This window comes from Prinia subflava, chromosome 2, assembly GCF_021018805.1.
Source record: "Prinia subflava isolate CZ2003 ecotype Zambia chromosome 2, Cam_Psub_1.2, whole genome shotgun sequence".
Taxonomy (NCBI): Eukaryota; Metazoa; Chordata; class Aves; order Passeriformes; family Cisticolidae; genus Prinia; species Prinia subflava.
This window is the reverse complement of record NC_086248.1, coordinates 41,554,709-41,582,039: the sequence shown is the minus strand read 5'-3', so window position 1 is coordinate 41,582,039 and position 27,331 is coordinate 41,554,709. Positions and strand designations below refer to the sequence as shown.

The following is a 27,331-nucleotide window of genomic DNA, read 5'->3' as shown; positions in this document are numbered from 1 at the left end:
CTGTTACATATTTACAGGAGCTGCTAATGGGGTGTGGAGGTGGTTGGGGAAAGAAAAGATAGATACCTGTTGTCTTTTCGCTGGTTAGTTGTAAAGTAAATTTTATTTGGAAGCTGTTAAAGGTGGGTTTAATTTTAGCTGCTATGGGTGTTTTGTGTGCTGAACAAGTTTCTTTTCTCTCTCCTACAAAATTTCCCCACAGAAAATTGAAGTCCTCATTACTCCAAATAACAGCTTACTGTTTTCCTGGTAAGTTGTTTGTAGTAACAATTGTTGAAGTTGGTGTTGAGCGCTTAGAAAGCCTACACATTTTCTTCAGCTGAATTACACTTCAATGTTTGAAGAGAGAACTGAGACCAAAATCTACTCTCTAGTTCAGATAAGCTTACCTATCAAAAGCAATTTAACAAATTACCTATAGCGTGTAGCCAGATGTTTGTTAGAAATATAACGGCTCATGTCTGAACTAAAAAGAGAGGGAAACAAGGGTAGGACCCACAAACAGGTTGAGAGACATTAGACTCCTAAATCCCAAACTGTAATCCTCAGAATCTCTGTTGTCATTTCACCCTGTAGCTCTGTTTTCAAAGAAAATGTTTGTCTAGTGTCTCTCTGCTGTAGCAGCCAGTAGGATGTGCTTACGTGATCTACTGGGAAAAAAGGGAAGACAAATCCAATTATACCTTCACTTTCATATTATCTTTTAGTAACCTGTGATTTAAATAACTGATTATCTGTTTCTAAGCTGTTGAGTTCAGAGGCTACCAAGGTATTTGATGTCCATTAATTCATCTAGGCGCACGTGAACTTTTAGTCTTTTTGGCATCTTGTGGCAATGAATTCCCAAATTCAATTATGTTCTTCATAGGAAAGGCATTCTACTTGGTATTATTCTCACCTTAAACTATTAAGTTTTGTCATGTACCTTCTTATCATTTCATTATGAGCAATAGCAGTCATTGTGTATTTAGCCCTTCTTGCTTTTTAAATACCTCATCACAAAAAGGAGCAATTTCGTGTTTATTGCAAGCACAACACATAAGAGGATGCACAGTCAGGGCATTCTTTATGCTCATCTCTGTCTGAGGAATTTGATGGCCTCTGTTTGCACAGTGCCAGTGTGAGCACATTCCTATACCGGGTTTAGGAATTAACTTTCATCACAGTGAAGTGCTTGAGATTTGTGGCTAAAACAATGTTGATAGCACAGCAATGTTTTGGCTGTATCTGGCCTGCACAACATCAAAGCTTTCTTCCACCCTCCCTGCCCAGCAGGGGCAAGGAGGTAGGCAAGAGGCAATGTAGGGACACAGCTTGGACGGTGGACCCAAACTGGCCAGTGGGTTGTGCTGTACTGTGTATTGCTCAGAAATAAAAACAGAGGTAGAGGAAGAAGAAAGGGTGGGTTGTTTTGCTTTCAAGATGTCTGATTTTTGGAGATTAATAAACTGGAGCTTGTAGCATTGGTCACCCTGTGAGATGTGGTGAGAATTTCTTCACTTGTGGGGTGTTTTTCGTTTTCTTCCTCTGTTAAACTGTCCATATCTCAACCTGTAAGTTTTTTTTTTCTTTTCTTCTTCCTATTTGCTCCCCTGTCCTACTGTGAGGAGGGAGCAGGCAGCAGCATGGCTGCTGGCCAGGGTCAAGCCACCCCAACACTGCACAAACACCTAAAAATGTGATTGGAAGAAGCAATAGCAGCACCCTGTGGTTCTGTGGTAATGCTGCTCCCTGAATTAACCAGTGGTGTGAAAGATCCCTGTGCTGGGTGTTTCTTGCCTTATTCTAGATATAGATATTCCTCTTGAAGTTGTACACAGCTATGTATAGTTCAATGAAAATCCATTTGAATGGAGTGAAGCTAAGAAAGAGTTAGGTGTCAGTAGCAATGTGGATTGTTTGGGTATTGCAAAAAGGGCAGTTGGCGTTTTCTGTCTTCTATTCAGTACATAAACACCTGGACTAGAGTTTGGTGGCCAGCCTGTTGCTGAGCGCTGCTCTGAGATGAGAAATAAAACTCTTGTTCTTCTTCTGTCTTGTTAAATCTAGTGGGTGCTAGAGAAAAATAACTTTAAAAGGAAGGTGCAGAATGTTTTACCTAGTTGATATTTTAGGGATAGAAAAGTTGCTGGCTCTCCCCTTCTATTGTATGCGGAACTTATGGGTATAAATTATACACTTCCCTAGACTTAACCATCATTTGGTCTAAGGCATGTGTTTATTCGGAGCCATCTGTTACTCTTGTTTGCCCAAAGGCACTTTGGATATTTGGCCTAAAAAACAGACTGAATTTGATATTATAGGCCTGAATCTTAAACATAAATAGGTCTTACAGCAAGAATAGGTGATTGTGGAATGATAGGTTGGTGATTGAAGCATTTGTCAGGTGAATTGTGGCGCAAATTTCAGTTTTCCAGTTGTAAACTGGCTTCTGAGAAGTTGTGAGAATGAGTAGATGACTTTGTACAGCTGTGACTTGCTTGCCTGCATTCAAGTATTTTGAAAACCAGACAGCCATTTAAACAACCACTCCTGTCTTTGAAACTGGTGAGGACTGCTGAACTGTGGCACTTAGTGAGTTTCTATTTGGAATCTGGATTCTGATTAATTTGTTCAAGAAATAGCAAGACATTAGTCTTAGCTGCTGCTCTAAGGGGGAGCAAGTGTTCAAAAAATTAATAGATGTGGCACTTCATGACACAGTTTAGTGAGCATGGTGGTATTTGGTCAAAGGTTTAGACTTGATGAACCTGGAGGTATTTCCAAACTTAATGATTCCATTATTTTAATTTGTCCTCTCCTTGAAAGATCACGGAAGAGTAAAGAGGATCTCTGTGGTAAGTTGACTCCAGCCAGTAGCCAGGTGCAAACTCTTAGCCTCTCACTCACTCCCCTGGCTGTGAAATGGGATGAAAATAGCAAATACTTAACAGTTACATGGAAAGACAAACTACATAAGCGTGGATGTGTTTCTTTGTTCCCCACACCCCTTCCTTCTCTTTTCCCAGAGTTTTTATTGCTGAGCATGACGTCATATATTACACATAGATGTTGCTCCAAAACGTGAATATAAATAAAATGCTTGGTTATATGATTTTCTTGTTAGGGTAGCATTGTTTCTGGGGCATCTTTGAAAGCTGATTCTCTAAATCTGAACAGGCAGCCTATGTGCCATGCTAAATACTTATAATAATTGTTCAAAGGCTTTTAACTGTTCAGTGGGAGATTCTGGGGTGATATGTATGTATGTATTAGCTTACAGTACAATTTTCTAAAATATGTTTTAAGAAATTTTACATACATTCTAGCAGAATATGACTATGACTTGAGAAATGCAACCATTAAAAAAAATGCACAGCTGGAAAAATCCTGTTTTAACCTCCTCAAATCACTAGAGACATAATGGGGCTATTTTCCTTTTTATTATATCCACCAAGAATAATATTATGCCTCAATTTATGTTCCCCTCATTTTCTTATGTAATAAGTAGACAGGTTTGCAAGCTTTGAAAAGACGGTTTGGGATTTCCTCACTGTAGGAAATTGTACAGGTGTCTTTCTCGAAATATCCTCTTGCATATGGCTGGCTTTATAGACAGACTGCCTAGAAAGGATTGGCAGAATTTCTTGGTTTTGATTTTAATTTGCACTTGTAACATTGCAGCACTACCCTTTTTTTTTTTTAGTTCCAATTCTAAACTGCAGTAATGATAAATTATCAATTAGAAAGCTGTTACTTGCTAGTCATCAAGCAGCTGATGTGCTGTTTGAAGTGCCTGTGTGGCATGTGAGCTCTGAAAACAAAGGATCCTGCCTTTAATAATATTTCTTTATGTGACCATGTATCTGTCCAATAGTTGAGTGTTGCTTAAATGTATTTTTAATTAACTTTTTTTTTCTCTGTATCAGGGCCTCTGCCTTGAAGTAGGCATGTTTTCAGGCTGTAGGAATATATTTATAATGCAAGGCAGACCTTGAATTAAATTTTTGCATAAATTTTTAGGCTGAAATTTTGACTTTTTCACCCCTATATCCTACCAACGTTAAGTCATATTTAAGGTAAATCAAGTGGGCAGTGGTTTGGCTTGGGACAGCTTTTGTGGGTCTGTTATAACCTTGGGTTTCTTTACAACTCTCTTTGTGGGAGAGGAGGTAGTATTGCCTCCAGGCAGTAGGAGGAAGTTCTGAAGGGGAAGGCATCCCCAAAATTCTGGCATGATTTGGACTGAAAAGCTTGTTTTGATAGGTTGATTTTTGGGACTCTCTATGGATCTTCACTACACTTAAATGTTTGACCACATTAGGTCTGTGAGCTGTCTTATGGATGTGCCTCTGTCTGCTTTTCTGATAGGAAATACAAACTTGTAACTCTTTAACCACTGAGCTGGACTGAACCTTCAGTGTTCTGTGACAATACGGATAAAAGGGCTGCTAGACCATGAGTGGTTCATTTATTTAGACATAACTTTGGAAAAGTTTTTATATATGCTGACAGGGACTTTTAAAAGGGGTGTTAGAAAGACTAAGGGGTAGTGTAGTGTACTGTATTCAAAATTAAACCACTTTTTAGAAGAATTATGGATAAAATACACAGCTTTCAGGTTCCAGTCGCTGTGTATTGTTGGAAAGATACTAACTAGAGAGTTTTCTGCAAACTCTGTCATGACTTTCTTACTCCTTCCTCCTCAAAAATTATGACAGGTATCAAACAACATACTGAATGATAGAAAAAGGACATGTTTTAGAAAATACTACAAACATTATATAAAAATTAAGTGAACGCAATAAATTCAAATATTGCAAAACATAGCAAACACTCAAAATTGCAGAGTACACTTACATTATTTTAATTAAATTGATGCATTTGTTTGAACAGCGACATCTGGTTCTTGTTTTATGTAATGAGTCATTTTCTGCATATTTCTGTATTATTTACAGCATCCATTGGTAAAAAGTCTGACTCAAAAGCTCCTGGAAATAGGATGACTATTTATAGCTGATAGTTTCGGAAACTTTTCATGTAGTCATAGCCAAAGTTGGCCAGAATCTGTGTTTCTTTTGAAGGCCATTTCCATACTTTTAGTACATGACAATTAAATTATTTTTCTTGTCTATTACTAGAAGGGCTCTGGAATCTACAGCTTCTTTCTTAACTGGTCTAAAACTCTGCATATTTGTGCTCTGAAAAATAGTTCTGTAGTTTAGGTACTTGCAGGTTTTCTGTTCCAGGTTGCCAGCATTACCATTATTATTACCAGTTTTAGGGATAAAATTGCTTAACGCAAAAAAAAAAAATTCTCTAAACGAGAAATCCTGTTTCAGTGCTTTCATAGAATAATTGTTCTCTAAGATTAAATGTGAATCTTGGCATTAGTTGCAGTTTGCTTACACAGTTACTGTGTGTTGTCTGCAAGACGCAAAGCTTTTGTTAGCCATAATTAATTACTAAAGAAATCCTTGAGAAGCAATTTCAGTGTTTGGCAAGGCAGTTACTTCAGAACTGACATCCTGTCTTTGCAGGTAGTATGAACATTGCTAGTGACTTTGCTGTAAAGAAACTGAATGACTTAGAGGTTTGTAAGAAGTAAGACAGCAATCCCACTCATACCATCTCTCTGTTTTGATTTGAGTAATAATCACAGGCAGGGCCTTAAGAATTAGTGTACTGACTTAGTCTTTTATTTTATTGCATTTGAGATCCTTCGTAAATGGTGAAATAGATTATGTTTTTTCAAAAGGGATGTTTAGTGTTTCCTTCAAAAACATTTGGGAGAATGCTCCAGATACAAAATTATTCAGTTCCCACCTTGAGGCTTATTGAAACCCTAGTTTGAAGGAAATCAGCATTAATTATGAAGGATAATTGCCGTGTTGAGTGGCTAATAAGCATCCAGTTATTTAGAACCAGGGGATAATACAGTATTTGAGGCATTTGTTTAGTTGTCTATAAATATGGTAAGTGATTTGAGTGCTTGAACACATTCCTGTGAGGCTTTAAAAACCTCACAGAATTGCACCTTGTAGTGGCCAGTAAATCACACTGGAGGCTTTATCCTTGTATGTGCTTGCTGTTCACTACAGGAGCATGTTACAGAGACTTTTTTTTACTACCCTCTGAAGAAGTTCTCCAGCATGCTCTTAGCCCAGCAGTTACACAGTTGTGTATTACACATGTATCATTATAGCACTTATGTTTGCTGAAGTGTGTCCCACATCCTCTTAGCCATCCTCAGTTACATGCAGTGTTGTGTGTTACTTAGCTGTCAAAGTTTTTGCTTTCTCTCGCTTACCTATTTTTTTCATTCTCCTTTTACTTTCTTTGAACATGTACATCCCTATTTACCTTCCATACATCTCTTCCTTTAGTGACAAGCCTTTCTGGAATGGAGTAAGATGAAACCCCTGAGGTTGTTTTAGACCTCTGTTGATAACATGGTGTGTAACAGAGGTTTAGAGAGCCCCCTATTAAAGCAAAACTAAATAAATGACACCTCCACCATCCCCATCTTGCATTTGTGGCTTATGCTGGTGTTTAAATTAACATACATGTTACATATGTTGAAGTTGAAAATTTGCTTATTAGTACATCTACATGTGTGAGGCAAGTCTCAGAGTTTCTGTTCCTTGGGGTACAGTTTGTGTCTCGCTGCAGGGAACTTAAAAGTGAAGGTATTGAGACGTAAAACTACAAACATTTCTTGGTTTAACAACTGAATTACATTTTATGTTCTTGGAAAAGGAAGATGAGTTATTCTGAATAAAGGGTTGTTTTAATTTTTTTTTTCTTTTTGAAAACATCAATCCTTAGTAACTATCTCAAAGTACATCTGAAATGAACACATTATTGAGCCAAGCCACAAGTTTGGCATCATCCTAGAACAGTATCGGGCATAATCACAGGAAATGCTTTGCCAGCTGCTGCAAGCAGGCAGTGGTAGGCAGCTGGTGTTTAATTGCATGTGCATGGTTACGATTATGATAAAGTGTGGAAAGGGTTAATACTGTATTGAAGGACTGACTTGTATGTATGTCCATTATTTGATTTTCTTGGGTTTTTTGTTTGTTTAGTGACTTCTGTAGTTAAGATGCAGACATTGTCTCTTATGTGAACGGTGGCACACAGAGGCACTGTTATGCCTCCTTGTTCTGCTGAGGCACTTGTTTGAATTTTGGTATTCGCTGAGGTGAATGTTGTGTGTCAGGAAGCCACTGTTTCTTCCTGAGTACATATTCCTTAATCTTGCTGTCACCTTTTGAAAGATTGACCCAGTCTTGACTGGAGATCAGCAATATTTGACCCGGACAACTTGAGAGAATTCCAGGGTGATATCTGTGCCTTTTGTAGAAAGTGAGATGTCTGAAAGCCTACAGTTGTTACTACATCAGGCAGCACTGTTTGGAAAGGTGCAAAATACGAAGTCAGAAAATACAATTGTTTTAGTGTCATGATATCACCTGCAATTTCTTGTTAATGTCCCAGACATTATTAAACCACTATTATCCCTGGCTAACAACTTTGATGTTAGGTGTGTATTTGTACTGTTTGCATCAAACATGCTTGGAGAAGAAATTTTATTAAGTCTAATAAAAATGTTCTCAGAGGTCCAAAATAGCTTTTTAATCTAATGGTTTCATTTTTTTCTTTAAAGTGTTTTCTTTGAAATATTTTTCCTTTGATGTGTGTGATGTAGAAAGGATATATACTGAGAAGAATGTGTCATTTGGGTTTTTTAAAATGTTAACTCTTACTTGTAAATAAAATATCAAGTTTACCTTTATGTTAATGAAGCTGCTGAAGTTAATTGTAGCCAGTCAAAAATGTGTTCATATCAGTAAAATTTAAATTTTTGGGGATTTATTTTTAGTCTCCTCACACAGTAGTGTAAAGTAAAGTATTTTATATGATGATAAATTTTAAAATGTCTTAATGTGTCCTTATGGTCTCGCTGTTTGATTTATATATTTTTAAGATGTAGAAAAAGTTACTTCACTGTTCCTTTAGCTTTTGTATAGCCTTGTGGGTGGGATATCTTTTGCTCTTTTAGTTTCTTTTCGTTTGAAATGTTTCCACTTTCTCAATTGAAAGAGAAAATGCTGTTTGAAATACTTTGTGGTCAATAGCAGCCTGCTATTCACTGCTAATGTCTAAAGTCTCTTTTTCTTTGTAATGTTCTTTGATTAGGTTAGTTACTAGTAATAACTTCTTTAGGTTTTATGAACTGCGTGTTTACATAGGCAGCAAGAAACTTGTTAATAGTTGGAAGAATTATAAGTAATATAGGCAAAATCTGGGAACATGGCTTAATATTCCTTAAATACTTTAAACAGAATCACTGCTGTAGAGTCTTAAAGGATAAATAAAAGTTAAAATATTATAGACTACAGAAGCTGGTACTTTACGATCATGTAACTTTGAATTTTACCTGTGATTTTTAGCTGTGTTAATGCCATGTTATTCCATCCTTTGTAAGGGAAGAAAGATTTCTGTTCAGCTTGAGTATTGACGTGCCAGATCTGAGCATTCACCTACTGTTAGCCCTACTGGGCATCTGGCTTGATCTGTTAGAGAGCATAGGAATTCAGTAAATTTCAAAAGGATATGTCTTTTACAGTAATCTCTGTAATATTTCAGAGAAGAAGAGAAAGAAATGGTTCTGTTATTTACTTGTATTAGAAACATAGGAAGGCCAGGAGTTGGAGGAAAAGCTGTGTAGCCTGTGAAAATATGAAGTAGAAAACTTCTCAATAATTTTTGTTACCTTTGTGGTATTGCTAGAATTTTTTTTTTAATGTTTCACTTTAATAAATAAAAACTTGCTGAGATTATGATTCATGTTTATTTTCAAACAATAAACTTTTAATTGTTGCTTACCTGATCTCTGAGTATAATGTCTTTATGTTTTACTTTCTCCTATAAAAAGTTTCAGTATTAAAATCACACTTGTTTTTAAAAGAAGTAAGATAGACTTTAAAAGTTACTTTCATCTTCACAAAGCTTTAGAAGGGTGAATATTGCTCTTTCTGATTTACAAACAGACTTGGTGTAAAGTTAAGTGATTTTTTAAAGAGGCAGGAAATCTGAGAGAATTCTAGGAATCATTAGCAGAATGCGCCCAAAATGCCTTACTTGATTGGGGGTGGGGGAGGAGAAGAAATATTTTTACCATGTAAAGTCGCACTGATATGAAGGTTAAATTCCCATTCCATTTGTCCTACGGAAATGATTTCAGATGGTCCCTTTCTCATAGTTTTCTTTAGGGGGAATGGGCAGAAAGATGGCAAGAGTTCATCCTCTGTATGTGGGCTCTGGTAAAGAGGATTTAGTTGCTGCTGCCTTTTAGGTCCTTGTTCCAAGACCAGCAGATCTTAGTAGGAAGTTCAGATGTTTCAGATCCACCTGTGGGCAAACAGATTAATTTCTCTCACACCAGAAGGAATTAGTTACCCTTATGATGGCTGTGGAAAGACAGGGAGTAGCTGATCCACTCTAAAGGCAGAGTGATGCGGGCAGGTATCTACATAAGGAGGCTTTATGTGAAAGCAGGTAACAAATATAAATTTACACTGCATCTTATACGACCACATGATTTTTCACTTAGTGTTCAGAGCTGGCTCTAGTATGTTGCAGAATAATAGCCAAAGTTTCTAAGTTTTACCTTGTTTTTCTATGTTAACAGTGGAGTGGTTGATTGCACCTGTCTCCTGCATTCTGTTTGCTAGCTGTTTGTGTTTCCATGTGGTGGTGCCCTGCTGAGGGTGGGTGTCATGTACCAGAAGCAAAGGGGATGTGTGGAGTTTGACTGTAAATGAGATGCAGAAGCCTCCTGTGACTGCTCTGCCAAAGCAGCCCCCTTAGACACCCACAAGCTCTGGAAGCACACAGGCAAGCGTGGAGCAGCATTTACTAGTACAAGATTAGGGTTGCAGGGCTGGATTTGGCTCTTTGGCCATGACTGTGATCAGGACAGGTCCCCTTACTTGTTTTCTAGTGTTTCAAGTTTCCTATTTCAGGAGCTGTTAATAAAGGAATTGAATAAAGTAGAAAGAAATACACATTTAAAATTCAGTATCCTAATAAATGAACCTACTGGAGATGCTTTGAAATGTATGTGTGTGTGGAAAGTGAACTTTTTATAAGTATATTCTAACTTTCATAAATTACTGTGCATGGTATTTTAGGAAGGACAACTAAAATAATATTAGGGTTATGTTGTTACATTTTTTTATAAAGGCACATAATGCTACAGAAAAAGGTATTTGAATGTAGGTGTAAAATAAATACGTAAAATGGACCCATTAGCTCTCATAGCTAATGGCAGTTCTGTCATTAGACAAAGTCAAGACACCTTATTTCCCTTCTAATAATGGTGCCTATAATGTTCACAGGCTATTTTCACTAGGAGCTATGCTGGTATGAATTATATGTCATATATTCACTGAATATAACAAAAAAGCTGCAGTGATGTTTGGCTCTGTCTACTTCTAGGCTTGAACACATGCTCTCTGTGCCCTTCACAGTCAAAGACTTTGTATTTTCAAATATTGTAGCTTCATTGTTATAACATTTGTCTCCAAAATATCAGCTATTGTAAAATCATTCTCAAAAAGCATCCTAATGCAAGGTGGGAAAACAAGCAGACCTGACAAAATAGTGACATTTCTCTGTTTGTGACTGGAACACTGCATTTGGATTTCTTTTGTGCTGTATTGCAAAGCTGATAGCTAAAATACAAATGCAGTCATTAAATAAGGGGAAGGATAATTAGATAAAAGCAGAGAGTTCTGTACTCTATGACTGGGGGAGAAGTAATTTTATTAACTCTGTTACAAGGTCTTTAAATTCTGGATGGACGTTGATCTTCAGGCATGCTAAGAGTGATGCAGATCATTTGGTTGGTAATGATATCATTAATTGTTTCAAAAATCTAAATCTGTATCTTATCTGCTACTGTCAGAAACTCTAGCTGCACGTTAGGGTTCATTAAACAGTTCAGCTGTGGGCACCTTTTGAAATTAAATAACTTTGAGAATAATTTCAGTAAAAGGCTTGGAAGAAGTACAATTTCATATGGAGAACAGCTGTGTTTTGGTGCATAGATATGAGCCTTTTCCACAGACGAAATAAGACTGCACAGAAATAAGCTGTGGTTCTGAAGAGAGTCCTGCTCTAAGCATGTGTGCACTCCCAGTTGTGAGATGAAAACATCCCAAGGCAGAGTGTTTTCAGTTTTCTGGTAGCCTTTTTTATTCTCTTTACCTCTTTTAATAGTTCAGTGCTATGCCTTTGACAATCTTTATTTCCTGTCATAATTTTCTTTCCTTGTTTTGCTGATTAAATATGGCTAAGCACTTGTCAAGAAAGATGCCTCTCTCTGCATCAGTGCCAGAGGCTGTTAATGACCTGAAAGCTCCCAGCACGGGCTGTCTCAGAGGAAATCTTCCCGTAGGTTGTAATCACTTACTGCTATTGAGAGCTAAAGTTCAGTTACATAGATTCCACTATAATACTCAGTGTTAGGGGTACTAAAGAAATAATTTCCACTTTGCCTCATTGCTGGTAACTTTTATTTAGGAAGGAGAGAAAAGAACCACCTGCTGAGTGACCTCTGCATGTTATCATTTCTTGCCTCTGCTCTGTGCCTTTCACTTCCCTTTTACTGAATTTTGATTATCATCATTTTAAGAGATCATTTTTTAACTGGCTTAATTGGAGTTTCTGCCAAGTTCTGCTAGCTGGAAAAGGTCTTTCAAGTTCATGATGTGAGTTTGTATTTATAACATTAATAAAGCCATGTTATTTGTTTTGTTCTCATCTAGGTACTTGAACTGGGATTTGGTTTCTCATCCTATGGATCACTGAATGAGTAACAGATGGCCTTGCCTCGTCTTACAGGCGCTTTACGCTCCTTTTCAAATGTCACTAAACATGAGGATTACAGTGAAGAATTAGCTGACTTAACGGTAAAGCTTTTTTTCTTTTACAAAGCACAACTAGAGTAAGAATGATTGATTTTCTTCATTTGCATTGCTATTTTATAAGAGTAGGCAAGCAAGAAGGGCAGAATGTGTAGTTTCTTGTACATTTGTTCATAGTGTCCTCACTGAAAATCCAACTTTTTGTAGCTTTGTGATTTTTTCTTAGCCCTTACAATCATGATGTGCTATATGGAAAAGCTTGCCTGGTTGTGTTACTTCGTCTTTCAAGAAGTTAGGCAAGGCTGGTGTGCTTTTAGCTCTAGCTTGCATAGAGCTGGGAAGCCAAACATTTCCCTTCTAATGTTAAGTTCACTGAATTTAGGTACTTCTTTTGCTTCCTGAGAATAAATGCATTAAAGTAATAAATGCCTTGTGGGAACCTGTAAAATGAGTTTGGAATCTTGGGAACTGTAAATCTCTTGAAGTTGCAGAAGTTTGGCTTCATAGAGAATTTTGCTCTGGAAAGAGTAAAGTAGTGAGAGACTGTATGTGCTTTTGTGTATCCTTCTTTCATACACTCAGGAAAGAGTCTAAAGATCAGGTAAAAGAAAAGTGCTTGCAGTCAGTACTGTATACTGAATGAATGCAATTGGAGGGAATTGTTTTTATCTGGTGTTTAATTTTAAAGGAACCCTCACACATTAATTTGAAACAAATTAAAAAACCCAAATATTTTGCATTTTCAGACTAAAAGATCAAAACTACATGCCCAGTTGCTGAAGTCTGGTCTTACTTGGAAGAAGATAATAAAGTTTGTTGATGACAATTTGGACAAAAAAGAGTACCAAACTGTAAATAGTGATTTAAAAACTATCTTACAAGCTGCAAAACAAATAGGTATGTTTTCATTATCCAGCATTCTAATAATAAATTGTTTTGTTTGGGGGTGGGAGCAGGTTAAAGTTGCTTTCTGCCTGGATACTTTACTGGTACAATTTTGATTCTACCTTGAGGCCTGTTTTGCCCTAAAATGTCTTTGAAACTCTATTTCATCTGATCCACATATGTGCAATTTGTTCTTCTCTTTAATTTTAAGATTCCATTGTTATATGGATATTCTTACTTTTTTGATAGTATTGTTTTGTAGTGTGTGGTACGGTTTATGATTGACAGTTGTTAAGCAACTATTTCTTTCAGAATAGCAGTACTCTAAAAAAGAACAATCCTGATGTTGTCTGCTTTAATTCCACTTAATTGGTATCATGAAAAATGGGACTGCTGTGCAGGCAGATAAAAATGTAGGAAATATTTTCTGCTTGAAGTGTTTGGTGTTGAGGAGGAAATAAAAATATATTTCACTCATCTGGAATTAAACTTTTAATACTGAAATACATTATGGCAAAGAAGGTGTGAAAACTTAGTTTTGATTGGAAATTTAGTTTTTTGATTGACAGACAAAACCTAATACAGCTTTTGCTTTTAGCAAAATTTAACTTCATCACTTCATAAACTGAGCTCATGGCTCAAACTCTTTCTGTCACATATTTAGGGATTCTTCCTTTTAACCTCATAGGTACATCTCCTCCTTTTCTGATTGTTTTTCAAATATTTTAAATAGAGCCATTTAATAAAAATAAATATATTTGCCTGATTTTGGTACTACAGACCAGATATTTTTATTACAATACAAATGTTAACCTGCCACACTTACATTTCTAGTTCTTGACCATTTTTTTAGAAGTACCTAGTAAACTGAGAAAGAAACAAACGTCTAAACACAAGCTTTCAAAAAAGGCTAGGCAAGTTATTCATGTCCAGCATGTGATGGTAGTCAATTTTGCTGTACAGTTGCAGGAGATGCCTGTTAAAACTTAAGTTAATGGTTGTGAATGGCTATTGCTTTCTTAAGTCATCAGAGGTATATTTCTGAGCATTTCTCAAGTCACTGACAAAAAGTTTTAAGCTCTGGTTAGTACCATTAGTAGAATTTTAACCTCTTTATGCTGGAATTTGAGCATGTGCCTGCTGCCTTTCTGACACCGACCTCTGGGAAGGGGCATCTCTAACCCAGCTACCTCTCCTTCAGTGCACAGATTTCAGCTGGCACTTGCAACACACGGGGCTTGAGGGAAAGTCATGCAAGGTGGGGATAGAGTTTGTACCAACCATCAGTCTGTAGAGTTAGTAGGAGAAGGTGCAATATATACTGATAATAGATATTGATTGAGAAAACTGTTTTAAATATCCACTGTGTATAGTTTAATCACAAGAGGTACTGGACTAAAATCTTGCCTGACAAACAAAACAAAAAAGCAAAAAGAGTAGCTTCTAGTAGTGCATCTCTTGCCATCTTGTTTGGCTTATTTTGTTGAGATGGAAGGAGTAGTATTTTCTCAAGAGATATTTTCACAGATAGGAGATGTCAATAATAATGGAGAAACCCCACTTAGTAAACCTAAGAGTTTTTTCACAAATCCTTCAATTTCTCTTTTAGTTTAGTAATCTTTACTTCTGTTCTGAGACAAGTGACTTTAAATAATGTGTTTGTATGCTAGGAATATACAAGTGAACTTCATGCAGACAAATGACAAGTTTTTAGATGTAGGGGGTGTTTTTGTGCTTCCTATATAGCTAATGCTAAAAGGGAGGAGCTGAACCACCTTTTTCCTCTGAGATTATTTACGTACCTATTTTATGTGTGTATCTTTTTGTCATGTATCTTCCCTATGTAGGTATCTAATTATCTTGTAAATATCACCTCCAGTCCTCTCCTTGAACTTCTCAGCTTTTCAAAGTGCACCACAAGAAAAATCAAGCTAAATACTGAATTTGTAGCCACCTCCATTTATTTATATGTTACGTTTCTAGCTACATAGCCTTGTTCCATCTGCATGCTAGAATTTTTTGCTCTTTCCTGTTAGATTGTGGGGGAGAAACCCCTTGTTTTTCTGGTGTTAAACCTTACCTAAGTTGAATCAAGGCACAAGTAAAAGAATGTTGTAAGTTGTCATTTAAAATGAACAAAAGCCCCGGTATGCTGGCTGGTTTTGTTTAGGTTAGGCTTGGTGACTTTTAAAAATTTGTTGTAGTGTACTGGTTCATCACATGGAGTTTTCCTTATGTTTTCCTCGACTGCTTTGTGAATGTTTGTGTAAGAAGTACATTCATGTTTTTATAATATATTGTTTATTTGCATAACACAGTATTTTGTAGATAGAAATCTAAATTCATACATTTATTTGCTTTAAATTTTTTGAGCAGTTTTTCTAACTTAGCACATACTCAGAAGTAATTCTACTGGGAATTACTACAAGAATTCAGTAATTCCCAGCTGATTCCTGTATATTTATTCTATTATGAATATTCAGATTAGGCAGTGAATAAATGGTGAGACAAAGTGGAAATTTGTTGATGTTAAATAGCTTATAAATATACAATTGTGAGTTTAAGATTTCTAGGAGGTTTTTTTCTCTAGCTCAGGAAGATTAGAAAGCATTGATAATTCTTGCTATAAATTTTAGTATGTAGGATGATGAAGACAGATGCTTTATAATCATATACTTTTGTAATTCAGTACCTTGCAACCATTCTTACCTGTGGTCTTATTTCTTTTGATATCTCTGCTGATGAAACTAGTGTCAAGAATTTGAATACAGTTACATTTTAGGTAATGAAACACTCTTTGTATTCAGTATATTAAGTTACGTTTGGTTTTGTTAACAGTTGGAGCTGAAAATGGACAAGAAGCAATTGAAAGTGGAGCTGTTTTTCTTTTTAAGACATTTCATGGGAAAGAATGCGTGGGCCATGATGAGACAAAGGTGATCAAGCAGATGTTTGGGCCATTTCCATCATCATCTGCTACTGCAGCTTGTGCTGCCATGTCTCGGATTGCTTCTCACTTCACTGAAGAACAGCTTCGAGCCCTCATACAGCTGGCTGAAGAGAAAAATGGTGATAACAGAGTGTTGTTTGGTAAAAATATAGTGTTTTCATTTGACATGCATGATTTGGATCACTCCGAAGAGCTGCCTGTGAATGGTGAGACTGATGCACAGAAAAATATAAGCTTAGATTACAACAAATTTTTGAATAACCAGCTAAATCACCTACAGAACTGCTGTAATGAGAAATCTAATCTCAAATCTTTGGAAAAAATAGATGATTCTTTTTTATGGTGTGAAGTTGGAAAGTACCTGAAGGAATCTCAAGGAGGTAACCCTGGAGGGCCGACAACAGAAGACCTCTGCTGCACTTTGTATGAGATCCTTGCTTCTACCAAAAGTGCCGATGAACTTCAAAATGAGGTACACTTGCAGATTAACCATACTGCATATATTTGAATGCTACAGAAATACACAATAATTTCCCATTAGTTTATGCCAATATACCTTATCCCACTATGCTATGTTGGATTTTTTTAATATGTCTTGAGAAAAATCTCATAGCAGCATCACCGTTTACCAGGGAGAAGAAGGATGCAGCATCAATTTGATATGAATAATCTCTTCCCTCCACAGTGGACAGGATATTTTTTTGGTGGCCATTTGCTCGGTGTCTCCATTCTTTCTTTTTAAGCAGAACCCAGTTTAAGCTGCCTATAAAATTGTGAGGAACATGCAAAGACAAGCTGAACTGTCTTGGACAGGTTTCATCTCCAGTTTCAGAGCCTCCCTTTGCTGGATGGCTGAGCAGGTGGTGCTGGTTTAAAATTTTGTCATACTGCGTCTGTCCCTTTTGAAGAGGAAGGGAGGCGGCTGGGTTTGTTACAAGAGGGGCAGAGAAAATGTGAGGGAGAGCAACTCCAGTTGCTGGAGTTGAAAGATAAGCATAGTAGTAGAAAGGGGAAAAAGCTTGATTAAAGCCTGGAGAAGATGTTTTCCAGGTGTGTTCATAAGAGATGATTGGATTAATCTAGGCAAGGGAGAACTGGTTTTGAGTGTGGTAGGGGAAGAATTCCTGCAATTTGGTAATTTTTTTTCCTCTGCACTTTTTTGATTATGTTTATTTTTCTTACCTTGCCCTGCTTTCCTTCCCTGAAAACTTCCAGCGTTTAAATTCTCAAACTGATTTTTCAGGAAGACTCTAAATTTGGAAATCTGCTACTGAAAAGCAACCAATAATAGGAATAAACAATCCTGTGAAAGACAATGTAGTGAAACTTTTCAGGAATTTAGCCATTGCAGTTGCAGATTTTATTCTTAATAAAAACAATAGATGATAGAGAAGAGAACCTGGGTACTTCATTTTAGGTTTAGGTAACTATGTATGGGTATCTAATGTGTAATGGTATAGTTGCTGAAGCCATATTATTGTTTCATTTAGTAATCAGTGGACCACATTTTGGCTGTTCTTTGACCTTTCTGGGCACATATATTTTCTTACAGACCCTAAATATAAATGGAAGTTGATCTAATTACTTCTGCATTGAAATATATTTGAAAAATAATACCTTAATGTGTGTCTGCAAACAATTTCATACTTTGGGTGGTCATATTGAGGGAAGACACCTGAAAATGGAAGACTGAACAGGTCTTGGATAAGAAGAATGGATAAAAAACTCGCATGTCAAATGAAACACAAAAAAATGTATATTTGTCAAAGGGACCTGAAGTTTATTAATTGTACAGAGATAAAGATTTCAATTTTTTTTTGCTAGATCAGTGGCTGAAGACATTTCCAATGTCACTATTTGGTATGCAGAAATAATTCCATACTTCTGCATAATGCCTACTTAATGTCTGAGTTTAATTCGTAAAATGTTAAAGGAAAAGCTCTAAACCTTTGGCTTGAAGCAAGAAGAAATAACATTTTTTTATTTTGCAAATTTATGATCATAATGGATTGCTAAATCCATTGGCAGAAAGTTCAAGCTATCAGTTTTTATGTAGGTCACCAATAAAGACTTCCTTTCCATTAGTTCCTGGAACAAAGAATTCTTGGCAAAATTTCTGATTTGATGGCTTTACAGAAGTTTTAATTTGATAATATGAAAAAATTGTTTGCCAGTGAACTGAAAACTAACTTAGCAAGAATAGGTTCTTTCATTTGCATCACTAGAGATGAAAAGGATTTCTTTCCTGAAGTGTCTGAAAGCTGCATCTTATTTTTGATTTTTAAAAACTCCTAGTAATAACAAAAAGATCTCCACATTCTCATTATTTTGGCCCCTTTGTTGCATTTCCTTGAAACAATTTTATTTCATTGTTCACTGCACAATGAAGGTCAAGGAGGGAGTACAACAAATTTGAACCTAATCACCTTTTGTTAAAAGCTAGCTGGCATTTGTATTGTGTTCTCTGCAAGCATAGTCATGACTTGAAAATTTCTTCTGGGCTTTGGATTTTACTATCACTTAGGGATAGTTTTTTTTCTTATTACAGTAATTTTATTGGTGCCATCATTAAGAGCAGATGGTGCTTTTAAACCTGAAGATAACCCATTTCTAGAACTAGGTCAGAGGCTTGCCATGTGAGATGGCATAACAAGCTGATTGATCATGCATACTGAACATCCTGCATTTCCTGGTGGAGTGAATACAGCTAAAATGTCTGTGAGCTACGAAATGTACTTTTTTTTCCATAAACAAAACAAAACAAAAACCCAAACCAAACAAGCAAAAAAACCCCACAAAAAACCCCAGCAAAAAAAAATCTATTGATATGAAAGGATAATTCTTCATAAATAAAAATCCAGATCTATAAAACACATTTTTATGTTTTAAAACAGTAAGATACCATTGTCTGTTTATTATTAAACAAGAAAAGGACATGATTGTGGTGAGGATATTGGTGAGTGGACTTCTGTAAGACAATTTTTGTTGATCCTTAAGCAAATTTTATTGAGGTGCCAGATGACATTAAGAATATGAGCAGTCTAGATAATTTATGGGGTGGCATCCTGTTTTGGGGTTTTTTTGTAGTGTATGTATAGGCACATATATACGCTATTTAGTTTTTTATCTACTTAATGGGCTCTACAAGGAATTGAAATTAGTTGCTTTCTCCAGCAGTGAAAGTGGTTAGCGAGGTAGAAGAAATACTTTGTTCTTTGTTTTCACTATTTGAAAACATTCCATTCTTCCTTTGGGACAGTTTGTTTATCTGGCGTATCACTGGTGACTCTTAATTAGAGGAAAATTGATTCTTATGATTAGACTGCTATGGGAGTTATAACTTATTTTCTAAGTGTTTGGGACATGTGCTTTTCATTTGGGACATAAAGTCTACTAGAGCTAAATGACAGCTACGTACTTTTCACCATGTGTCAGGTTTTGTTGATGAGCATATGCATGTTGTTGATGGTAATGGTGTGGTAACAACATCATTATTTAAAAACAAGAAGAAAAAGTCTATAGCCAACTGCAAAGTTTGGCCAAAAACTGTTGTATTTTTTTTTTATTTTTATATTTGATTAAAACTTAGTATTCAATTCAATTCAATCCTCAATTTGAGCCATCAGTTTCTAGTATATGATTAGTGAAGACTGGAGCCATCTGAGAACATTTTAACAGCTTTGCCACCTAGCACCTCCCAGGGTAATCAGGAAAAAGTTGGAAGAGTTTAGTCCCTCTGCTTAGACCATACTATTCTTAGAAGACATACGTCTTTCTTCTGTGAACTCTTGTCTACTTTATCTGCAAAACTTTTCTGAATTTTGTTTTGGAAAGACCTGTCTCTATTTTTACACTAAGGCAGAGGTACATTATCCCTTTATCATAATAAAACAGGAAGATATTTCCTGTAGAGATAAAGTAACTAGGTGGAAAAAAGGAGGTGCAAAGAGAATTGTGTTAGGATCGTATGAATATAGCATTCAGTATGAAAAATCATGCACTTTATTCTTCTTGGGACAAGGCTAGAACTTTGCCCAAATAAAATTGAGAATATTAGTGTAGTTTAAAAAATTAGATTAAATGGTGTTTCCCAGACAAAATGCTATATAAATTACTAGAAGAACACTAGGCTAAGATATGAAACAGCAGAACTGTTTCAAGAAGTCTTTTAAGCAGTAGTTTGAGTATTATGTAATAGTACATATATTTACTTATCTCTTTATATGATGCACTCAGTTGCCCAGTTAAAAGCCCAGGCACAGGGCTTCTTTTGTCTGGTTTCTAGTTGTGACTGTTTCCAGCTCTCTGCATTAAAAGGCTAGTATATATACATACTGTGGCATCCAAGGTTTTTCTCAGTAAATACAGTCCAGTTACATTGCAAACTCTCATGATGTGAAGCAAACCTTGTTTTTTTGTTTGATTCCTAAAAATAATTCAGTATTCTTCATTCCAACTGAGAATGTGAGATATGTTTTCTTCCTTGTTGTCATAAGCACCTGAAAATAGTTAGGTAGTAAAAACTACAGTAAGAGGCCAGGAGGTAGTAATGTGGAGTTTGAAGGTTTGCAATCCTTCCTTTAAGGCTGAAAAACATTAATTTCAAATCAAAGTAGACCTGAAATCAGGAAAGTATGAGTTGTGGAATATAGGTTTTATATGATGAAAAAAAAGAGGTCATGAGTTGGGCAGCACATCTTCCTGTATGTATTCCTTATTAGTTCAATCCAGTAAGATGCTCTTCATTAGAGCTAAAAGGTTACTGCTTTATTACTGAAATTGAGTCCTTTTCATACTTGCTTCAGAATGGAAGTTAATAGAGTTTATTTTTTGTTTCATTAAGTAGGATTTTTTTTCTGTCTGGTGTTTGTGAGCCTCTGAATGCTTGATGTAGCAACAGACTTGTAGACAGTTTTCCCCAGTCTCTTCTAAGTGGACCCCTGTTGCCTTTCAGGCTTCTGCCTGTAAGTTTTCTTTAGCTGCCTTTGTCACTGGTAGCAATATAATGATTTTTTTTTCTCCACATGAGTTCATCTACATTGCTTCTGTTGCCTTACCTTAATCCCACCACAAATGTCTGCCAATATGCTTTGTTGGTTGAACCTGTAGATGCTCAAGGGATCAAGAAAAAGGGGAGCTTAACTAACTTGTCAAATCAATAAACTGGCAGGAAGCTCCTCTGTGTCTGCCACCAGCCTTTTTGCAAAAGTACAGGAGAGTAAAGGAAAGCAAAATCTGTTTAAACCTTCACAGCATCTAGAAGACATCTTTTCTCTCAGGAATGCAGTATCTTAAACTGAGGAATACTCATTAATAAAAGAATGTGCGAAAATTTGTCCCAACTTCTCCCATGAAGACTGCTCCAGAGTTTTGTTGCCTCAGTGTTTAAAAAGAACCCTTGTTTTCTGCTTTTTGACTTTATTCAGGGCTGGTTTTATGATCATTTTTCCTGTGCTGTGATACAATTGTCTTTTGTTGTTTTTTTTTTAAAGCAGTTTTAAAAATGAGCACCAGAGAACTGTACTTATAACTTCCTTTCCAGATGATGCTATGCCTTTTAAACACTGCCTTTCCTTTCATTTACCCTTCAGGCAGTTCCTTGTCAACTTTTAATTCTTCTATTAACGCTCATCTGCACAAGTTTAACAAGTCCTCATGTGGAAAATTGCAATGTTTTAAATGAAATCCAGATTTGAGACAACTATTTATTCATTTTCTATAATGAAGTGTTAGACCAAATGATCATGAGTGTGCCCATGCTGTGTTTATGCTATTTGCCAGTTACCTGACTGTCTTTTGATTCTTTTTCAAATATATCCCTTTAACTTATCTCCAATCATATTTATATTTTCTATACACTGTGTTATTGCCCTTGTAGATGTGTCATCCCTTGCCTACAATTTCGTGTTAGTTTCTGAAGATCTACAAAATATTAAATTGCACTCAAGCTGTTTTAATAGTGAACTCTGAATTTGGTTCCTAGCTTCGGTGCGATCATTTTCATCTCCATGCTCTTTTCTCTTTAACCACTTTATCCTTATATCCAAAATAATATTTTAACTGTAGAAAGTTTTTGATTTTAATTTTAAAATTGATCTGAATTAAAGTATTGTTGGAAACTTTGAAGAGTCATAATTTTCCTTTCTAAAGGGAAATTTGTACTATAGTAAGAGACCTAGATAGTGAAGTCACTTGGTCCATGGAACTTAAAATGGAAAACATGCCTGGACACCTGCAAAGGAAAATACAGTATAATTATTTCCTGGTGTAGGGACAGGAGCCAATAAATGGAATCACGGAACACTACATTGGAAGAGACCTCAAGGATCATTTGGTCCAACCCTTCATGGCAAAGGTCTGGTCTAGAGAAGATCAGCACCCTGCCCACCTGAATCTTAAAAGCACCTGATGTTGGGGAATCCACCTCATCTCTGGAAAGAGTATTCCAATGACTGATTTTTCTCGTTGTGAAAAATCTTCCTTTTGTGTCCAATAAAAATCTTTCCAGCATTAACTTGTACGTATTGCCCTGTCGTTTCCATGGGAATCCTTCTAAATAGGATTCTTGCATCTTTTGTGCAAGGCACCCTTTAAGTGCTAGAACACAGTGATGAGGTCTTCCCTAAGCCTTTATTTCTCAAGGCTGTACAAACCAGTTCTCTCAGCCTTTCCTCACATGGCAGGCTTCCCAGTCCTTGGATCATCTTTGTGGCCTTCTTCTGACTTTCTCCAGACTACCCACATCTTTGTAACGCGGAAGGGACCAAATCTGAACACAGTATTCTAGGCATGGCCTGGCAAGCACTGAATAGAGTGGGAAATTGTGGGAAACTTAATTTTCTGTGCTGGTGATGCCCATATGATGCCACCCATCATCCCATTGGCTTCTTTGCCACAGCACACCATGTTCACTCATTGAGCTTGTTGTTCACCAGGACCCCCAGCTCCACTTCTGCAGGTCTGCTCCCCAGGTGGAGCCTGTGCTGCGCTCCGGTACGTCTTGTCCTTGTAGAACTTAATAAAATTCTTGGATTTCAATGTATTTTCTTGATACTTAAAAGCTAAGTTACATGTCTTGAACTACATATCCTTCAGCCTGCAGCAATGATACTTAGTTTTTAAAAATTCTTCCTGCCTAAGCCAAAACATGATGGACAGATTTGGCAATGGCCTTCTACTGCAGCTTGCAAGTCATAGGGTACATCAGTCACAGTAAACTGGGACTGGTTAGTGCTGTTAATTCTGATCAGAATGGCACCTAAAAAGCTTGAGAGACAATGGATAATATTTTTATGGCCTTTCAGGTACAGCTGACCTTTCTTTCCCAGAAAGATTTTTATGTTTAAATATTGAGTGGTATGTTACTCTAAAATCTGATGTGTTGGTAAAGTTGAAAAGACCTCTTAAATTTTCCTGCATAATGTTATGTTTGCTGGATGTTTTACAGGGAAAACTCTACTTGGTGTTTCACAGTGCTTGCAAGGAAAATTGTATGTAGTAAGGCTGGGTAAATACCACCTTCCCCTATCAACTGTCTTTCAAAAAGCACCACAGTTCTTAGATTACCATCACTTACTTTATCTGATGCTGTCCTCTCTTATTTGAACAATACATACACACACCCTGAATGTGAAAAAGTTTTAATTAGAAAAGTGTTGATATTTCATTTCACATAGTAGTCTGATCATGACAAAATGTATGACTAGGCTGACTTTAATCAGTACTTGCCTCTTAACCTGAAGAATATATGGATTCCCGTATCTTTTCACTTTATTATTTGTGGTATTTTATTCAGAGGTATACTTGGTTCAGTTTGCTCATAAAATGGAGAACAAACACAAAGCAAAAGCTTTGAAAACTGTCTGTAGTTGCTACTTAAATACTAGACTTTTTAAATTAACATAACTTTCTACTGCATTTTATTGGCTTAGCTTTGAGCAGAAGGATGGACAAATAAAACCTGAAAGGTGTAGAGTGGTGCCCAGTGTGGGCATACTGGACTGAGGCCAGCAAAGGGCCGCTGGGATGATGAAGGGACTGGAACATCTGACATACAGGAAGAGACTGAGGAAGCTGGGGTTGCTCAGCCTGGAGAGGGGAAATCTTGGGAATCTGATCGCACCTGGTGGTGAGGTCATGGTGAAAATGGAGCCAGACTTCTCTTGGTGATACCCACTGGCAGGACTAGGGACAGTATACATAGATCATATTACAGGATATCCCTGTAAACAGATTTTTTTGTCATTGTGAGGATGGTCAGACACAGGAGCAGTTTGCTCAAGAGTTTATGGACTCTCCAACCCTGGAGACTACATAATTTCTGGAGGTTTCTTCTAACCTCAGCCATTCTGTGATTCTGTTGTTTCAAATAAAAAAATAGAGGTCATTGGAGAAAATTTGTGTGCTATATTTATACCTAATTCCATATTAATTTAAGTCTTCATTTTCCCTGATGAATTTCTTACCAAAAAATCAATCCCTTACCCTAATATGTTTGGGTTTTTTTAAATTAAAAGCTTCTTGTTTTGTAATAAGTTTGTTGTTAGTAGAATCTCATAATTAGCAAGTGGAGTGTGCCTCTTTAAGTACTTACATTTTAACCTTATGTGTAACTTAATTAATGAATTATGGTATACAGGAAATAAATAGTCCTTGTGTTGCAAGTAATCTCAATTAGGTTTTAAAGTGACCTCAATTTCAGATGTGTTAAATTGGTCTCCTAAATTAAAAGTATCTGCCTGAATAACAGACATTTGTTGTCCAGAAAAATAATTAATTTAGTTTCTTGTATTAAACAAGAATCTGTAATGGTCGTTATTCTTATAAGAGAAAATTACATAAAGTAGTAATTCACGTGACTACATTTCTAATACCTTTTAAAAGTCTGACATTATTTATTTGAACATTTAAATTTTTTTCTATGTTTAAGCTAAGACAAACATAAGACTCTGAGATGACATTGAAATACAGTTCAATAAGAAAGAGTGTATTTTAGAGCTCAAAATGCAAACCAGCTACAAAATATATTTTTAATTCTTACAGATTGCACGCACTTATTCATTCCTTCAAGTTAATGAATAGACGAGCTTATACAACATTGCACAACATCAGAAGCATTTTGTTTTAGAATAAAACTAGGAAAGTGTGTGTAGATTTTGCTTCCTGCTTGTAGCTTAGGAGGCTTGTCAGTAGCAAACACTACATACACTGTTCTCTCTTTACATCTTGCTCATTGCTTTCCAGTGTAACATTTGCACATAAAAACTGTACATTCTAACTATTAGTATCCAAAAATCTGATGACCTGAGAAATACTTGGCTTACATTTCTAAACCTGAATTCAGTTTAATAATTATCAGATCTATATTGAAAGTGATTCCCTGAGCAGCCTGAATATGTAATTTATATTAAGAGCTCTGAACTCTTCACAGTTCATGTTACAGCATGGACTGTGAAAAGTACTTTAGCTTTTCATTTTTTTGCAGACAAGTTTTTTTTTTCAGGTGCTGGTTTTGAGATCATTCATCTGACATGCTGTGTATACTCCAGCAGAAGTGCTCTCAAGAAACAGGCTTCACTGTCTGTGCACAACACAATTGGCTCTGACTCAATATTTGCCTAATACTTTTGCTTGGCTCAGAGGGCAAGTGGAGCTCGTTTGCATGTTCTGTGTAGCCATTTCCCTAGTTACAAGCTGACCTTCACCGTCAGAAAAGTACAGTGTGCAGGTGTGAAAATAGATGTTTACTTTGCTTTCCTTAAGCAAAATAGGACCTGAAGTGTTAGCTTCTTGCTGCTTAGTAGAATGCCAAGTTTTGGACTGTGCAAAGGCTTGGCTTCTCCAAATGCTGTGATATCAGAAAGTCAGTTTTTCCCTCACTAGCTTGGCACATCAGTGTAATTGTGTATGCTTCATTGCTCCCAGAGGGTTATCTGTTCCCTGTCAAAGCCAAAGCTTGGCTTTCTGCTGCTCTTCTCTTCAGGCGTAGGACTCCCAACCACAGCTTCTCTAACTCATCTGAAGCAGAACCAAAGGTGCCCTGAGACTCCAGCACAAGGCTGCTGTTTTCTCTGCACAGTTTTCATTATGCCACTATTAGGGGAAGAAAGTCAACTTTGATGTCAAAATGCAATTTGGCAGAACTTGAGGACAATATAAGTACAGTTAATATATAATTTTTAGAAACTTTAATGGGAGGCACCTTCTGAAATATAATAAATGGCATTATGTACTGAAGCATAAATAAACAGTACAATTTGTTAGGGAATGAGAAAACTAAATTGGCCAGAAACTGAAGTCAGTGGTGAAATGGCTGATGTGATTGTCTGAAGTGCAGGAAACAGGAAAATTTAATATATTTTAAAATAATAATTATTTGTGTGTAAGCAAAAAGGCAAGACCTCTGGGATAAAATACGAGCATTGTTAAAATTAGTTAGAGATTTTTTTCCTTGGTTTCAGGAGGTGGGTTTTTTTGCTACTTGTCCTAGTCTGTGCTTATGTTCTAAGTTATTTTACAGAGGTGACTTCTGAACCATATCTAGTTAGTATTATACACCCACAGCCAACAAAATAGCGCTGTTACAAAATAGGATTGCACTAACATGTATTTCTACATTGCTTGGGAAAATGTTGCCACTTAGAAGATGTTATGGTGCTGTGGCATTTTTTATGAGACTTTCCCACAGAGGAACTGGGTATCTGGTTACACACTGACTGGTTAAACTAGATAAAATGGTGAAGAGTAGGTAATCTGCTGAACTGTTAATAAAATAGTCTTGAAAAACTGATATAAGCAGATGTAGTAATAACTACATTAACCATGTAACAAACACTGAATACTCGTGTGAACAGAGAATAATCCTACAACAAGTTTTTTTGTTCAAAAAGCAAAATAGATTTGGGGGGGTTGTAAAAAAACTTTGCCTTTGGTTCAGAGCACAAACAGTTTTTTAAATGAGCTATTATATTTATTATGGAAATATAAAAGATGTTGTGAAACAGCTTTCAAATATGCATTAATACAAGGAAAATCTTGGATATTTGATGTCAAAATTGAGTGTCTCGTGTGTTTCTGTCATGTTGCAGAAGTTCTCTAGGTCTCTAAGCTTAGCATGTTAGTGCTGTGCTGGAGCTAGGCATGAACTCTGCAGAAATGCTCCAAAAGCATTCTGTGCTTCAGCATCTTATATTACTTGTGCTATCACTTCTATTAAATATAGTATGAATGCCTCCTATTGTAGAGATAGTTGTATATTACTAGCTTGTATTACTCAGCAATGTTTATTGAAGACCTCAGTTTGTGAAGATTAAATTTGTGGACACTACCTGTAAGAATGGCAAAAAATTGAGGTACTTGATTCTGTCATGTAGAAGTCATGATTCAACTTTTTCTGTAGTCATGTTAAGTTCATTAGAGGGCAAAATAAAACTATGAAAACAAGCTGAGTGGAATTTGCAAGTGGGATTCTAGAATGAGGAGTCTATTGACTCTCCTTGCTGTAAGTAATCAATTTAAATGTTGAATAGCTTGACATGCAACTTAAATTGTCATTCTTTAAAAAAATACAGATGCTGAAAAC

The 27,331-nt window shown here is 36.3% G+C and overlaps 1 protein-coding gene across 1 annotated transcript in view; it reads left to right on the top strand.

The window, feature by feature from the left end:
- The window catches only part of ASCC3 (activating signal cointegrator 1 complex subunit 3), a 263,876-nt gene that overhangs the window by 3,291 nt on the left and 233,254 nt on the right, over positions 1-27,331 (top strand). The window contains exons 2-4 of the mRNA XM_063389711.1: positions 11,817-11,960; positions 12,662-12,812; positions 15,639-16,222. Coding sequence (XP_063245781.1) covers positions 11,871-11,960; positions 12,662-12,812; positions 15,639-16,222 — 825 coding nt within the window. The 5' untranslated portion in view covers positions 11,817-11,870. The remainder of the gene's footprint in view (positions 1-11,816; positions 11,961-12,661; positions 12,813-15,638; positions 16,223-27,331) is intronic.